This window comes from Manihot esculenta, chromosome 17 (assembly GCF_001659605.2).
Source record: "Manihot esculenta cultivar AM560-2 chromosome 17, M.esculenta_v8, whole genome shotgun sequence".
Taxonomy (NCBI): domain Eukaryota; kingdom Viridiplantae; phylum Streptophyta; class Magnoliopsida; order Malpighiales; family Euphorbiaceae; genus Manihot; species Manihot esculenta.
This window is the reverse complement of record NC_035177.2, coordinates 26549672-26566762: the sequence shown is the minus strand read 5'-3', so window position 1 is coordinate 26566762 and position 17091 is coordinate 26549672. Positions and strand designations below refer to the sequence as shown.

Below are 17091 nucleotides of genomic sequence, written 5' to 3'. Positions count from 1 at the left end.
AAATCCTTATTCTCCACGTACGCTCCCTAGGCTGAGATAATGGAAGACCTACCAAGTACTGACACGCACCATTTTGCTTTTAGTAAAATAGGATTTTGAAATTTCAAATCCAATCGAAAAATTATAGCAAATCAATCAAAAATTTATATCAAACCAAAATTAATGGTTATAAACTGAATCAAATTTAATTTTTTAATTTTAATTTTAATTTTTTATTAAAAACGATACCTGAATTGAATTAAAATTATATTAAAAAATCAATATATATATATTTTTTAATATATAATTTTAATAATATATTTTATATATTATATAATTTAGTAAAAAAATATATATAACTATAATATTATTTAATTATTAAATATTTTTTATCATTTTATATAATAAAATTAGTCAATTGATTGTAGATATGTTATATCTAAAATAATTATATATAACATATACATTATATCCATACTAATAAAATTATATTATTATATTATAAATTATTAAAATAATTATATATATATATATATAACGTATTTATAATTATTATATATATAATATAATAATAATATAAAATTATTATATATTTTAATTATTAAAGATTTATAATGATATTTAATTAATTCAATTTATTAATAATAATTTGTTCTATGATGTTATATATAATGTCTATATTAATAAAATACAAATTATTAAAATCAATTATTATATGTATTAGTAATTGTTATTATTACTCTCTCTATATATATATCATGAATTATATATATTAATCAAATATATTTTGATAAAATTAAAAATAAATAAATTTAATTTAATTTAATTAGTTTTTAAAAAAATATATTATTTTTACTCAAATTATGTATTTTTTATTTAAAATTACATAGTTTTATTATAAAAAATAAATAAAACTTAATAGATTTATAATATATTAGAAAAAATAATAAAAACTCATTTATTTGTAATTTATTTTTTTATAAAAAAAATTATAATAAAATTTTGAAAAATTCTATTAAAAATTTTTTAAATTTTTTTAAGAGTTTTAAAATTATAATAGTGAAATTTATTATGTGTTTAATTATTTAGTATTTTGATATATTTTAAATGAAAATATTATATAATATTGTGAATATTTGATATTATTTTTTTAAATCAATACTTGATATTATTTTAAAAGTTGAAAATGTAATATTTATTAATTTAATATAAATAATATTAATATAATATTATAAATATTTAATTATTTTAATAAATTTTAAATTTTAATTAAATTAAAATAAAAAACACATACAATCATAATGAAACTGTACTAAATTTTTATTTTAATTTTAATTTTAAAAAATTAAAAAAATCGGCTTTCAGATTTGATTCGAAACTGCACGCTCCTACACCTGTGGTAAAAAGCACGTCTATTCATGGAACTTTGGTGGGCTACACTTGTGGACCACTTGATGGGACTTTGGCCCATTCTCCAGCTCAACACTCTTTTCATACCACTATGAAGAAAATAATTTCTTTTTTATTTTAATAAGTTGAAAATAAAGTTTAATTAAATAAAAATGACAATAAATATTGAATATATATTTTTTCAAAACATTGACGAGAAAATAATTAAAGAGAAATAAAATTTATTTTATTTTTCATTATTTTCTTATTTATATCTTTTATCTAAATAAAATAAAATATCATATCAAACTTATTTTATTTTCTTTTTTCTACATTTTTTTCCTATTAAATAATTCTATTTTTAAGCATAACTAAAATGAATATATTTAATAAATATGCTTTTGTATCTTTTTTAAAACAAATAATTCAAAATTTATAATTTTTTATAAAAAAAATTATTTTTTACTTTTTAAAATATTATATAATTAATGAATTTATTTCTCTATTTTTATGATTAGATAAATTTTGTTATATTAATTTATTTGAAAATAATAAATGTAAAATAATGTACAATAATTTAATTTGTTTTTTTTATTATTTTTCATATTAATATTGAGAGAACTTTATTTTCAAATTTAATATAAATAAAATATAAAATTATGAAAATTTATTTAAATTATTTTCTTACGATTTAACACTTATTAATATATTTTATATTTACAAATTAGTTTTTCAATTATTAAATTTTAATATATTATAGGTGAAAAATAATAAAATAAAAATTAAATAAAAAATTCATTTTTTCTTTTTTTATCATATTTAAATTAAAAAAATAATTGACAAGAGAAAAATTAGATAAAAAATATTTTTTTGGATTTTGAATTTAGACACTAGGATTTTTAATTAAACTTTTTTTATTAAATTTACTGCCACATGTAAAATATTAAATTTACAATATGTTAGATTAATTTATAAAAAAATATAACTTATTTATAAATAATTATAAAAATATAGGAATGTATTACAATTAAAGGGACTATTTTAATATAAAAAAATTTTACAGTCAAATTTAAAAATATATTGATTAAATTATATAATTTTAAAAATATTATATATTTTATAAATTTTTAAATATCATGTCAGTATTTATTAATAATTATGGAGGAATTTTTTTTTATCAAAGCAAATAAGATTACATTTTAATGAGACTCAACAAGACTAAACTTGAAACATATTAAAAATAAAAGTCTAATCCCATAGCTCAGAAAAAAAAAACCCAACCCAAAATATAAGGCTCAACCTTTGACTTAGAAAAAAATTAGAATTTACTGGGAAAAAACCCACCAAATTGACCCCGCATCAACTATCTATGGAAACTGCAAAACAACCGTGATAAAAATATCAGGTTTTAAACTTTAACAAATATCTACAATTATTTAAAAATAAACTATATATGATAATTTAATAAAAATATTTTTCGAATATATTTATAAATTCATACATAAGATAATTTAATAAAAATATTTCTCTTTTTTTCTCATTTTTAAAGTATAAATTATTAAAGTCTTCTAAATAAAATCACGGATAAAAACTTCTACGACATACAATTCGAATAAGATTTCAAAACTGATATCGTTACAATTTCAGAAATCTATAATAACTAATAAACTTCCATTTAACATTAATTTTTAAAACAATCAAATTAATAATATTTAAAGAAAAGTTAACTACAAAAATAAGATTCATGATTCTTTCATATTAATGAAAGGTTCTCTCTATTTTTATTTATTGACTGATAAATAATTATTAAAATATTAAAAATTATGAAAAAGATTTCATACGAAAATTAAAAATTTTTATTTATATAAAAAAATAAATTATCTGACTTATAATTAAAAATTAAATCTTTAAATACAATAATTATTTGAGAATTGCTTTGTTAAAACATTATGCATATTTTAAAAATTAATTGGATCCTATATTTTATAAAGCTTTCATAATGTTTTTATACGTATAACCGACCGCAGCCAAAAAAAACTCCAAACGCTTTTAACCAACCAAAACAATGGAACCATGAACAAAAGATGAGGATCTTACTCTGCAATTCCTCGTCTTCGCTCCTCCTATCATCACCATCTCCGCCAACACCAACCAAAAAATCCCCAATTCTCCTCACCACCAACAACAATTGGGTCAGAAAAGCCCTACTTGGAGCCTTCAATGGAGCTCTCTCTTTGAACATTTTACTATCTTCTCCATTTTCACTTGCTGCAGAATCTCCTTTACAACTACAATCGCCTTCTAATCCTTTGACGGAGCAGTGCCTTCAAGAAGAAAAGCTAGAAGAGATTACCGGACCTCAAACGGTGACCAATGAAGGAATTGTGGAGGAAGCTTGGCAGATAGTTAATGACAGCTTTCTCAACGCTGGGCGCCATCGATGGACTCCTGAATCCTGGCAGGTAAGAGGTAACTCACAAAAATACATGAATTGACCCACAAAGCCCGATTCATATAACGCATACTGTATTTCTCTTTGTTTCATTTAACTCTTTTCTTTTTGGCTTTGTATTTGGATTGTTTTTTTTTTCAGTTTATTTCCAGTGTTAATGGTTGTTTATATGTTTAGCAATGAACAACAACCTTGTACTGTATTTGAAATGAGAAACCTCGTTTATGCTTACAGCAAAAAAGGGAAGATATATTAAGCACTTCCATTCAGAGTAGATCAAAAGCTCATGATATAATTAGGAGGATGCTAGCCAGCTTGGGTGACCCTTATACACGTTTTCTTTCACCTGCAGAGGTAATTGGGTTCAAGGTTTTTCATTATTCCTTTACTTTTTATAGTTTTGAACGAGCATTTTCTGCTTCTGTTCCCAGATTTCTGCTTGGTTAATATTTTCCCCAAGGCTTGTAATGGTTGTTTCCTATACTCATTAACGTTGAAGAAATTATTATCTGGTAGCTTACTTCTGAGGTATACGAGGATGTAATGTTCTGTACCAGCTTATCTAATAATAGTAATAAAAAAAAAAAAAATCCATATAACATTATTTGGGAATCGGAAAATGGACTATTGATATCTACATATGACCGGGGGCTAATGCCGTTGCCATCTTGAGATGAGAATCAGCACATAAGTGGCAATAAATGAAGTAACAAATGTCCTTAATTTCCTGTGTATATGGACAGCAGTGGATATAGAAAAATTTTTTCCGGGGTCAAGATATACAAAATAAATAATAAAATACCAAAAAAAGAGATAAAAAAAAATATTAGAAGAGATATAGTAGAGTTTTAAAGGTAAAATAAACCTTTAAGTACACAACATGTTCTTTTTTGTCTCTACTTATTTTAAATATTATCAAAAATAGAGTTTAATAATTAAATTTATAAGGATCAATATTAGAGAAATATATACGTACATCATCTAAACCTTTTTGTAAATATAATCTTAAAGTAGAAATGAATGAAAAAAACTATCCATATGTTGGGTTTAAGACTTCAGTGAACTCGATATAATTTCTAAGTGCATAAATCTAACTCTATTTTTCTCTTACAAGGTTCATTAATGTGCAACTTTATGTACTGTTTTTATGACGCATTATGCAATTGGCTCTTATCTGTTGCATGTGTATATGGTTTTGCTGATGTATTTTTCAGTTCTTTTATTGCATGGTATTTTTCACCTTTGTCAATGTGAAAGTTCTCGAAGATGGCAAGGTATGACATTACTGGTATTGGAATAAACCTTAGGGAAGTTCCAGATGAGAGTGGAGGAGTGAAACTGAAGGTACTAGGACTCCTACTGGATGGGCCTGCCCACACTGCTGGTGTAAGACAGGTAGCTATGAAGCGAAGATACTATAAGCCAATGTCTTACCTGGTTTATGCTGCTCTCTCACTCACTCTCTCTCTCTCTCTCTCTCTCTATATATATATATATATATATATATATATATATATATATTAGTTTCTCACTGATTCTTAGAGTATATGCATTTATCGCTGATTTGATTTATGCTTGGAATTGGAGGTTAACCTTCTGCTTTGATCACTCATACTTAAAACTTTATTTTATTAAGTGTAATGCATTCTCTACATTTATCAAATGCTTTTTCCTGTTGATTGAAAGCTATATCAAATTTGTGGGGAAAGTTTCACTAGGTCATTTTGTGGTTGTGGGATGGTTTGGATGAATTTTTGAATGGTCTTGCTATATTTCTGATACTGGAGTAACTGGAATACCATTTCTTGGTGCATATATCTATTAAATTATATAGAATATGAATTTTTAGCTAATTATTTTCTGAATGCTTGTAATTTTTTCCTTTTCATCCTTCCTAAATGAAAGGATCATGCTGATGATCAATCCATGCAGAGTTCTCTGCAAATGCCTTTTTCTTTAATTTCTTTTCTTTTTTTGAATTTCCATCAAGTTACACTTTTCTATGATGAAAATTGTTACGATTAATTTTACTGGATAGAATTTGAAGACATGATTCCACTACGTATATTGTGTTTCATATCCTTAAGTCAATATCAAGTGGCTGCCATAAATTATGAGTGTGTGGCCTATGAATTGGAATACCTTATTATTTATCTATGTGTGCTATTTCCTTGGCTCTTTTAGTTCATTTGAATTGAATAATACATGTGTTTTTGGGTTCTGGATATAAGATCCAAAACAAAGAATAGTAGTATTTGCTAGCAACAATATAATAGAGGTAGTCATTCTATATGGAATCACAAATAAATTAGATTTTCCTTTTTTAAAATTAAATTTGAAAATTAAAAAAAAGTTGATTTTTAATATTTGATTTATAAAATAAAAGATTAAAAAAATTTAAACTTGGTTTGCACTGTGGAGTTTTTTTTTCTCCATTTTTAGTTATTATTCTTTTAAGTTGTGCTTTGGGTTATCTTCCTTAATCCTTATATAGTTTATATTATATTTTTACTAGGGGGATGAAGTCTTAGCTGTTAATGGAGAGGATATCAGTGGGAAATCAGCATTTGAAGTATCATCTTTGTTGCAAGGCCCAAATGAAACATTTGTGACTATTAAGGTTTTGAAGTTGGATTAAGATATAGAGCACTGCTATGTTAGCTTTGTCATATATTGCATTTTCACTATTTTTTGAGAATACATGCGATCAATTATAGGTGAAGCATGGCAATTGTGGGCCTATTGAATCTATAGAAGTTCAGAGACAACTCATTGCTCGGACACCCGTTTTTTACCGCATGGAACAAGTAGACAAAGGTGCCACTTCTGTTGGGTATATTCGCCTTAAAGAGTTCAATGCATTGGCCAGAAAAGATTTGGTAATTGGTAAATATTTTTCTATTTCTTTTCTAATGATAGTTTTATTGATGATAATGCATTTCCGAGTCTTAACATGTATAGCTTCTCTTTGATGCCATCTTTATGAATACTCTGGTTTGAACAGCAATTAAGTCCATTGAAGAACAATGAAGCTAGCGTGTTATCTCATCTCTTATGCTGATTTTTTTGAGAGAGAGAGAGAAAAAGGGGGGGGGGATGCAACACATGGCTTTGCAATACCCTTTAATTGCAACTTTGTTTTTCAATAGTTGAAGCTGAAATGGTAAAAAAACTTCCAAGTACCCCCAAGCTTATGTTAGTTTCTCCTCTTTTTCCCCATCTATTTGATGGTTACATCTGTATGGGTAGCTTGGCTGATAACGCATTTGTGGACTTCAAAACATTGTTTAAATTTAGTCAGTTGGGTATGTTCAAAGTTGTGTAGTTTCTTTGGCCTAGTGGAATTAAGTAAATGATGATTGTTGCAGCAATGCAGCGACTTCAAGATATGGGTGCCTCATATTTTGTTTTGGATCTTAGAGATAATCTTGGTGGACTTGTACAGGTTAGCGTACTTATTTTTCCTTTTATCTGTAATGGCAAAATTAATAAAATTAAAAGGAATGGCTAAAATTGTTAATTCACAATGTTATGCTTTTTCTTTGGTTATCTGGGCCTCAAACACATTACGTAATGTGCTGTGAAATCAAGTAATAGTTGAATCCATGATCATAATCTGCACGCAGACTTCTGTTATTTATTTCTCATTTTTTAGTGTAATTTTGTTAGTTTGATTAAATCTTTTTGCTCAATTTCAGGCTGGAATTGAAATTTCCAAGCTCTTTCTAAACGAAGGGAACACGGTATGTGGGTTCACAGATTTGAAATTGGAAGAATTATTATTATTTTTTGTTATCCTTCTTAATTGCACAAAAATACACTTAAAAGTTTTTATCACTTCATTTTCTTTTCATTCTTTTGGGACTTCCTCAATCGTTCATTGTTTTAGAAGTACTTAGTTGATCTCTTATTTTGTCAGACAATTGTTAGGTACTCTCTTATTAGATCATGATGGACTGAGTTATACATTTTATCTGTCGAAACATATGTGTGGCACGTGAATCTAGTCTACACCATTAAAAACAATATTTTAGTGTCTTCAGATTAGGATAAAATGTGATGGGGTATTGGAATTAGTTTTCTTTTGGCTGCCTTTGATTGCACTTGGAGAGTGAATAAAGGGAAAGCAGTTGGTGTATGATGGATTTATCATGTAGTAGCATTAATGTTTTGATTTTATATGTATAAACTTCCCACTGGATAGAGGACTCAAAAGTTCCCTTTATGGTAACTACCTTAAACCTACTTAAGCCATAAAGGCTTCTTAACTTGTGGCATTGGCCATCAAAGAAGAGCTGGCCACTTATCCCTTTTATTCATGCTTAGTAGTGACTTTCTTAGGAACAAGTGAGACGGAGATGCTTTAGGCATCATAATCACATGTTTCGCCCCCTCCATCAGTACCTTTTTTTCCCTAAATAAGTAAAGAGATGTTGGATTTTAAAAGCATTTGATAATGGAACTGATAAGGGTTTGTATCATGAAGTATATTTTGAATCCAGTTAGATGTCAAGTGCAGTTAACAGGCAGTAATAGCTTACCATTAAATTCATGGATTTAGTTCCTCAGGAATGATTATATTGATTGGTCTTTATCCTGATGGTGTTTGTGAACAGGTGATTTATACTGTTGGAAGGGATCCTCAATATCAAAACACCATAGTTGCTGACACTCAACCATTGGTTACATCTCCTGTTATAGTATGTCTCATATATCTATGGTTTAAACAACAATAGTTCTATTTGTTTTTATCAGTAAAACAAATCGGGGTTGTCACTATCAGAATTGGTGAATTTTTATTCCAGCAGCAAAATTTAAGTATTTATCATTGATAAATGATTCTTTTTTTGGCGAGCAAGAAGGATGTGAACACTGCTAGGCATGAATATATGATTGCAAAAGCCATTAATTCGCTAAAACTCAATTGTAACACAAGTGAACTAATGTGAAATTGCAAATTGAAGAAGACCAAAAAAAAAGTCTTATTCCATTTATGTGGTTTTAGTCTTTTAGATTTTGGATGGGAACAAATGAGTTGGCTAGGCAGGAGGTTAAGGTTGTTCACCTTCGCACCTTGAAATATGATCCTGGCAGAACATGGATTCAATGGCCAAAGTTCTTGACCAGATTTTGACTCAGTTTGTTTAATATATGGATAAAGCTGAAGTGCTTAGCATGAAGAGGATTCAAGATCCAAATTGAGATAAACTAGCAAAGCAATCATCATAGAAATGGGTGAAAAGTACAGTTGGAACATGACCAAGTCCTCAAACTTTTTATGCGGCAACATAATTCTTTATGCCCTTTGCTTGCTAATTAGGTTGTAGCATGATAGTTTCAAAAAAAAAAGGTAGTAGCATGATGAAACCTGCAATAAGGAATTGGTGTGAGACAGGGGCTAGAGCTGCTATTGGATGGCGTTTTGCAAAAACAAAAAAGCATGCGTCGATAATTAGCCATAATTGGTTGATGTTCATGAGATTGGGTTTCAGAGTTTTGCCTTCATCACTATAAACCGAAGGTTGAGGCCACTGCTTCTGAAATGCTGCTGGTCTTGTTTGCACCTCCAAAATGTTTCTCCAGCGTTGGTTAATATACTATTGGGCAGACTGTGGGTAATAGATATGATCTCTTTATGTGCTATGTGGTGGTGTATGTGATTCATCTCTTGTTACATCCATTGTGTAGCACAGAAAACATATTTTTGCCGCTGAGACTCCTTTTGCATGTGGGATGGTATCCCTTGGTGCCTTTAGTTGAATTGCTTTCCATCTTTTCAATAGAAAGAAAAGATGGTTCCAGATGCACATTTTTTCAAGGGTTAATTCATGTTGTCTTAACTAAGAACATCGTTTGTGATCTTATAAGCTTGTTAGTGATGGCTTTATTCACTTCTTATGTAGGTTTTGGTGAACAAAAAAACTGCCAGTGCAAGTGAAATTGTGAGCGACTTACTTTTACCAAATAATATGTGATTATTTAGCATTTGCTGTTGCAAAGTTGCAATACTGTTGCTGAGACTCTCATTTCAGGTTGCTTCTGCACTTCATGATAACTGTAAAGCTGTCCTTGTGGGGGAAAGAACTTTCGGCAAGGTTGTCTATTTTGCCAATTTTTTACATTATTTGCTGTGTTCCAATTTTTTACTTGGATCATGCAATTCATACATTTCTTATGCCATCTAGAACCTCTTTTTTCATTTAGAGGAAATCACGAAAGCTGGTTATTCATGTATTGGCACAGAAATTATATCCATTTCTTAAGACTATAAGTTGCTTCTAGAGTGGTTTTAGTATGTTGAATCAATTGCATGTCCAAACATTTTCCTATCTGTAGGAGTGACCAAGTATTCAAGGATCCAAATCATTGAGTTTATATGATCATCAAGCCCTAACAGTTTAGCGACTAATATGGTAACCAATGTTGGGATCTTTTAATAACTGATACTACCATGCGTTTTTTTTCCCCAGGGTTTGATTCAATCTGTCTTTGAGCTTCGCGATGGATCTGGAGTGGTTGTGACTGTTGGGAAGTATGTGACACCGAAACACATGGACATAAATGGCAACGGAATAGAGCCTGATTATGAAAATATTCCAGGTTATTATCATATTCTTCATCATCCTCTTTTGGAAGTTAAATGGAAATGGCCAGGTATAACATGAAGAAACCTCTATGTGCAGCTTGGGCTGATGTGACAAGGCATTTGTCGCAATGCAATATGAATAAAAAACGATGATGCTCCTTACCTATTTCTTAAAAATTTATGCATATTGAAGTAAAGCCATGAAATAATCAGCTGCAGTAGAATGACAATTGTACTGGGAAAGATAGCATCTAATCCATGTGAACTGAGAAGCGTATGTTGACCCAAGGCATCTACTTCAGCAAAGTTTCCAATGAGCTAGCTGCTTCACAATTTACAGTTTGAAGGTGAACTTGTAATGGAAATTTTTCTTCACAAGAAGCAAAAGAATGAACCCTTGAAGAAGTTTGGAGACTAGGAGCACTTGGAGAATAAAGAACAATTTTATTTCTTCCTTAGCTTAAAGATGTGATTACAAATGGAATTCTTTACTTAGAACTTGTGATAGGTTTAGATTTCACCAAAAAAATGCATGTTTTTGAACTTTCACATTTTTATACATCGAGTCCTCGTTTGAAAATGGAAAAGTGCATGCTAGTCCTTAAAGTTTTTTCTTTTTTTCTTTCCCCCTAATGCGCCATGAACGTAAGTGGAAGATGGAGAGTGAATGAGACAAATTAGTCAAAAGAATAAAATATTTATCAATTAATTAAAAGTTCAAGGCACTTTTCGTGTAATTATCCCATTCTACTCGTAATCTCTTTTATTATTTCATGAAATTTATTAAGGATATGTTTGGTATGGCTATTAAAATTGTTGTGGAGAGAATGTCTATAAATAAAGGATATTAAAAAATAATTCAAAATTAAATACCATAAGTTCTAGTTATAAAAATGCTAAATGCTAAAATAATAAAACAAAATTTCGATAGTATCTAAATGATCATTTAGGGAAAAAAAATTGAATCAGATGGGACAATTAAGTTTGGTTATATGGTAGAGATTTCCATGCTGATATCATGAAAATTTAACTTGCTTAATCAACAAGGGAAAAACATGTTCACAGTAGAAAGCAAGTGTGCAAATCTAGCAAATTCTGAATTGGATGGTGTGCTGGTAGATTAACTTAACTTATGTAGTGGATTTTGATGGATAGTGGGCTCTGATGGATCTTGAGTTTGACTCTTCTTCCGAACCTCAATCTCAGCTTGAATGTCAGTGTTTCAGTGGTCATAGATTTAGTCGCATGTGTGTTGAACATATGTTTGAAATAAAAAAAATTGTAAAAAATTCAATTAAATTGATTTTTTTAATAATTAAATATAGAAATCATTCATAATTATGTAATTTTTTTAATGGGGATTATAAATTAACTGTATAACAAATATATATTTATTTCAAAAATATCATGGGAGTTAAGCATTCGTAAAAACAGTAATATGATAAAATATTTTATTTGGTTATCCTTATTATTAATAATAATAATTAGCTAACTAGTCGATCTGTTTAAAAATTTATAAAAAGGAGATACGTATGCTTTGCTTCCTCCATAATACCAACTGCAGAATTCTGCCATTGGTGTCATGTATTTAGACATTGTTATGATCGGATGATACCTTAATTAATTAATACGTAATTATCGAGAATAAATAGATACCTAAGTTAATATGTATTTTTGAAATAATTATATTTATCAAAAGAAAAATTAAGCAAATAAGTGTTTAAAAAATTTTATAGATGAGGTATTTACCTATGTTATATACATAAAAAAAATAAAAGTTGGATTGAATCTCAAATGTACAATTTTTTTTAGAATTACTGTTTAGTTTTTATGATATAAAAAAATTTACTAATTAGTCTTTCGATTTTGAAAAATATATTAAAACGTTATTCACGTTTTAAAAGGTCTACTAATTATTCTTTTCATTAATTTTAACAATTAAATATTTTAAAACAGTTTAAAAGACTCTGATCGAAGGTATTAATTAGTAAATTTTGTAAAAGTAGTAAATTTTGTAAAAGTCCGAGAGACCAACTAATAAATTTTTTAAAATTACAGAGATTAAATAGTAAAATATTTAATGAAAAAATTAATAGATGAGTTTTTTTAAATGTAAAAAATATTTTAATAAATTTTTTAAAATTAAAAGATTAATTATTAGAATTAAGTAGTATTCTTTTTTTTTTTTAAAAAAAAAACAGATTTATGCTAAATAAGGGTATATCCTGAACTTTACGTTTTATTCTCATACAAGGTTTCCTTATTTTCTCCTTGGACAGGTTTTATTTTTATATCTATAAAGCTCTAAACACCTAATCAATAGGCTGACGAAACGTAATTGGTAGATTAGGGTTTTTATTATTAAAATTTAATGAAACTTTTTTTTGAAGTATGTGTTTAATAGAGCGAGTGATATATTTTTAATTATAAAATTAAACCAAAGTAAGCATAATTTAATGAAGTAACAAAAACTTGCCTTAGGTTTAGCTACTTTTTTTTTTTTTTCCGACATGGAGACGATGAGAATCGAATTTAATTTTAGCAGATTGAATTTAAAGAATTAACTGCTGAATTATACAAACTAGGTAGCCACCTTTAACTTTTTGATTTTGTCCCATAAACAGTAGAAAGGGAACCGCAAAGGGAAAAAAAGAAAGGCCAGAACATTACCTTATGTTATTAAACTATCAGCATAGCATCTCAAACATCAGATTTAGAACTCCAACATATTAATCTTTTGCCTTTTCCATCTCATGCACTTTTTATTTTTTGCCACCTTCCTTTGCACCTTGTCTTGCTTGCAAAATTTAGCTACCCAATTCCTCATTTCTCAAGTTTTCTTATATTCCATCTCTCTATGATCCAAGGAAGCTTTGATTCTTCATGTTTTATTTATATAACTTATGCAAGAATGATATTTAAACTCTTCTTTGCATTAACACCATTGGTGCTTCTCTTAGCTTCTCTGTCATTGTTCTTGACAAGCAAGGAAAGTTCAAAAACAAATAGAATTTTAGAGACATGGGTTCTCATGTTGCTCGATATTTCACCATCTTCCTCTACTTTTTTTTCTTCACCTCAGGTGATTAATTTTCTTTCTTTCAGGAATTCCAATTTCTTAGCATATTTATATGATGCTGTTTGTTCATCTACTTTACATGATATTGTGATATTCTCTGTCCTATCTTGAATTTGAATAGGAAAATGGAGATAATTACCTTCATCTCAATAATGAAGCAGTCACCTTTTCTGAATAAAACTTGTTTTTGCCTGAAACAATCAACAGATAGAAATTTACTTCTTTCTAGTATAGCAATAGAAACGCAGAGATGAGCTAAAGGAATAAAGTTTTGAAATCAAATTCTTCAGCTTTTTTTAAATCCTCCTAACATAAAAGATAAGATAAGCTTATTAACCTTTTGATTGCTTCAGGCTCAAGTGTTGCAGAAACACCTCCTCTGGAAGAAATCCAGAAAAACAGAATAGCAGACAATCAAGAAAACCAAATACCCTTCTCATCTCCAGTCTTCACCACCCAATTAGACACTACAGGAACAATTCCCATTGTCAACCCAACAACTCCTGGAACAACAAGCCCAATTGTAAATCCAATAGAGTCACCTCCAGCACCAACTATAATCACAACAACGCCTCCAGCACCAGCTGCAGTCACAACAACACCTCCGGCTACTGGAACTCCAACCTCATCAGGAGGATCGTGGTGTATTGCAAGTCCAACTGCTGCAGAAACTGCTTTACAGGTAGCTCTTGACTATGCCTGCGGCTATGGCGGTGCAGACTGTTCAGCAATTCAATCAGGTGCAAGTTGTTACAACCCAAATACTGTCAGGGACCATGCTTCTTATGCCTTCAATAATTATTACCAGAAGAATCCAATTCCTAACAGTTGTGTATTCGGCGGAACGGCACAACTTACCAGCACTGACCCGAGTAAGAAATGTTCTTGATGCATAATCATTCATTTCATCTTTGAGAACTATGTTACTTGGAATAGCTTAAAAAATGGATACATATCCCTATGTCTCACCAACTTTCTAAATAGAAAATACGGGACATAAATCTAAATTTAGATACGAGTGCTTGGATATATTATGTTATATAGATAAATTAGAATAAAAAACTATAAAGTTAAATAGTAATAATTATAGTCTAAATAGATAATCAATTAATACAATCGAAAATACAGCTAAATAACAATTTTTATATAAATACATGCTTTTTATCTCGAGGGAAGAATGTTTTATTAACTAAACTGAGTACATGAATATCTGTTGGACACATATTTCATGTCGTATGCCATAAAGTGAGTGGAGAGTATCAGAATTCTAGAATTTAGAGCATATTGTCTAAATCTCAAGAAATTTGACAATACCTTGTGTAACCTAAATTCACTTGTGTATAACAATATCTGGAAAAAAAAAAAGACTAGGCTTCTTCCAAAGAAACTTCCTTTCCAAAATCCAAACTTTACCCAATTATTCCCATGAATTGCTGCAGAAGATATCACCTTACTTTTCAGACACTGTCCTAAATATTTGTATTAATAATGATGTTAGAAGCCTAGCTTTGTTGCTTTCACCAGCTCAACATATGAAAAATCTGAAACTCATAAAGCCTTTCTTGTGAGTTTTATTGACTTCTCCATTTGCATTTTGCAGGTAGTGGAAACTGTCAATATGCATCACCCAACTCAACACCCAGGTAATCTTTCACATTCATCTCTAATACCATCTAGTATTCTTCGCCAATTTGATGCCCATTCAGTACTAATTCATATTCTTGCAAATACAGCTTAAGTCCACCAGTGAACCCAACCCCAATGACTCCAACCACTACAACCACCACTCCGACTACGATGACTCCACCTATAACAACCACACCCTACGGTGTGGCAGAACCAACAGGCTTGCCCAGTTCAGCCACCTCTGTTTCATTCAGTTTCCTGCTCCTCTGTTCTCCAATGGCTACTGTGGGATCAATTCTTCTTGCAAATCATCTCTAAGCATATGGGAATCGAGTTTATTTCTCTCTTAAATGAGACGGCAGTTTCCTTGGTTGTCGCCAAATTTCGTCAACTTCTGCGGAGGCAGTGAGAGTCAACTTCAAGATGTTCTCTCATTCTCACCATACATCTATTTGCTATACTCCATTATTGAATGCTTATTAGTTTATTAAGAAACCCACAGAAAATGAAGAAGAGCATAAAACATCTTAGGTTCTTGTACTTGTAGGCAAGTTAGATTAGTCACCTTCTCGTCAGCTTTAGCATAATAAATTACTAGTAAGATTCTATGGTTTTAGAACTACATAAACAGAGAAGAAAGATGTAATTGTTATTGGCGATCACATGAACTTATTGAATGAGATAAACAATAGCACATGAACTTTCAAAAAATAGTGATTCAAACTACAAATAATCACTAACCTAATAAAGAAAGGGTAGATTGAGCAGTTTGTCTATTGGGGGTATTCACTACAATATAAGCACAGCCATGCAAAAAATAATAGAAGAATGTATATCATTACCAATAAGGATAACAGATGAAGATGGAGGCTTATGCTCCACATGTGAGAATTGTAGACAATTTGTTGCTTCTTTCAAAGAATTCATCCTTTTACATAACATGAGAATAACGATCATAACTAATGATTATTGTCTTATGTATGTCATGCTTTATGTGAACCTAGTAATTTACTAATGATCAATGCTAAAACAAACTAATAGGGTACTAAATTTAAACAAAGTACAAGCATGGGATGATGGCGATAGAAATGATGGCCAAGGTGGCAATGATTGAACCTTGCTCAGATGATTTTTGCAAGTTGCGTAGGCGTGAAAATTGCTGGAAACCCAAATAGCCTGTAATCACTAAGGCAATAATAGCCCCCTCTTTTGTTTCCCTATAGAGGCAAAGTGACAAATACATGTAAGGCAATAAAAAAGAAATAACAAATTTGCTTCTCCTTACATGAGGCATCCACTTATCTCAGGTTCTTGATAGGGAGCCACAATCACCAAGACTAGTGCCATAAACGGCAACTCAAGTTCCCCTAAGAGCAAAAAATGTTAATATCACAATTGCTAGAAATTCTTTATATGATACTTGTCAGTAAAAAAACACAAGAAAAGTGCAAATCAACAGTTGGAGTTATGAGACAACACAGGACCGCATTTAAAATTACCGATATCAAACTCCAAACACAAATAGATCTACAGACAAAGCTCCAACAACAATTTTTTTGGTAAACATGAGGTTTACCATACTAAATCTCTATCTCATCAAAAGAAAAGTCAATGGAGGTGTAGAGAAGAGTGTTTGCTGCTAGTGCATATTTTCAAAGGTTAAAATTCCTGGTAGGCTATTGACTTACCAAAGCCAGTGTTTAATGACATCAAACTCCATCTAAGCTTAGCGATGGAACTCACAGGGAACCAAATCCATTTGACGTTTACATCCATACATGAAACAATTTGATGTAAATCGAAGATATAATTAATGAAAATTTCTTATACACAACCCTGTAATTACATTCAACCAATATATTAACATATTATAATTTTAGTGGCTCACCATAATTTTGAATAAATTCTTAGTAATTTTAAATAATGTAATATTTTTTAATTAACTGAATATATAACACTTCTCCATAATAAACATGCATT

General features: G+C 29.5%; 2 protein-coding genes and 1 long non-coding RNA gene across 4 annotated transcripts; 2 read left to right on the top strand and 1 right to left on the bottom strand.

Moving 5' to 3' along the window:
- Positions 1-3391: 3391 nt before the first annotated feature.
- Positions 3392-11015, top strand: LOC110605361 (carboxyl-terminal-processing peptidase 1, chloroplastic). 2 transcript variants are annotated; one of them, XM_021743874.2, is made up of 12 exons: positions 3392-3830; positions 4055-4174; positions 5078-5215; positions 6336-6440; positions 6538-6706; positions 7189-7265; positions 7519-7563; positions 8437-8520; positions 9724-9762; positions 9853-9915; positions 10291-10420; positions 10504-11015. In XM_021743874.2, the coding sequence occupies exons 1-12, from the start codon at positions 3453-3455 to the stop codon at positions 10557-10559; spliced, it is 1404 nt and encodes a 467-aa protein (XP_021599566.1). In that variant the 5' UTR covers positions 3392-3452; the 3' UTR covers positions 10560-11015. The 2 variants fall into 2 exon arrangements, with proteins under 2 accessions (XP_021599566.1, XP_021599567.1); XM_021743875.2 differs by lacking the exon at positions 8437-8520.
- A 1914-nt stretch (positions 11016-12929) lies between these two features.
- LOC122722188 lies at positions 12930-13961 on the bottom strand. The gene is made up of 2 exons (XR_006349155.1): positions 13823-13961; positions 12930-13676 (listed from the first exon to the last, which is right to left on the bottom strand). It is a non-coding gene; the product is annotated as an uncharacterized LOC122722188 (long non-coding RNA).
- On the top strand, positions 13141-15797 carry LOC110604996 (PLASMODESMATA CALLOSE-BINDING PROTEIN 3). Its single transcript, XM_021743281.2, has 4 exons — positions 13141-13488; positions 13839-14357; positions 15086-15128; positions 15219-15797. Exons 1-4 carry the CDS (start codon positions 13428-13430, stop codon positions 15427-15429), a joined length of 834 nt encoding a protein of 277 aa, XP_021598973.1. The 5' UTR covers positions 13141-13427; the 3' UTR covers positions 15430-15797.
- Positions 15798-17091: the final 1294 nt, after the last annotated feature.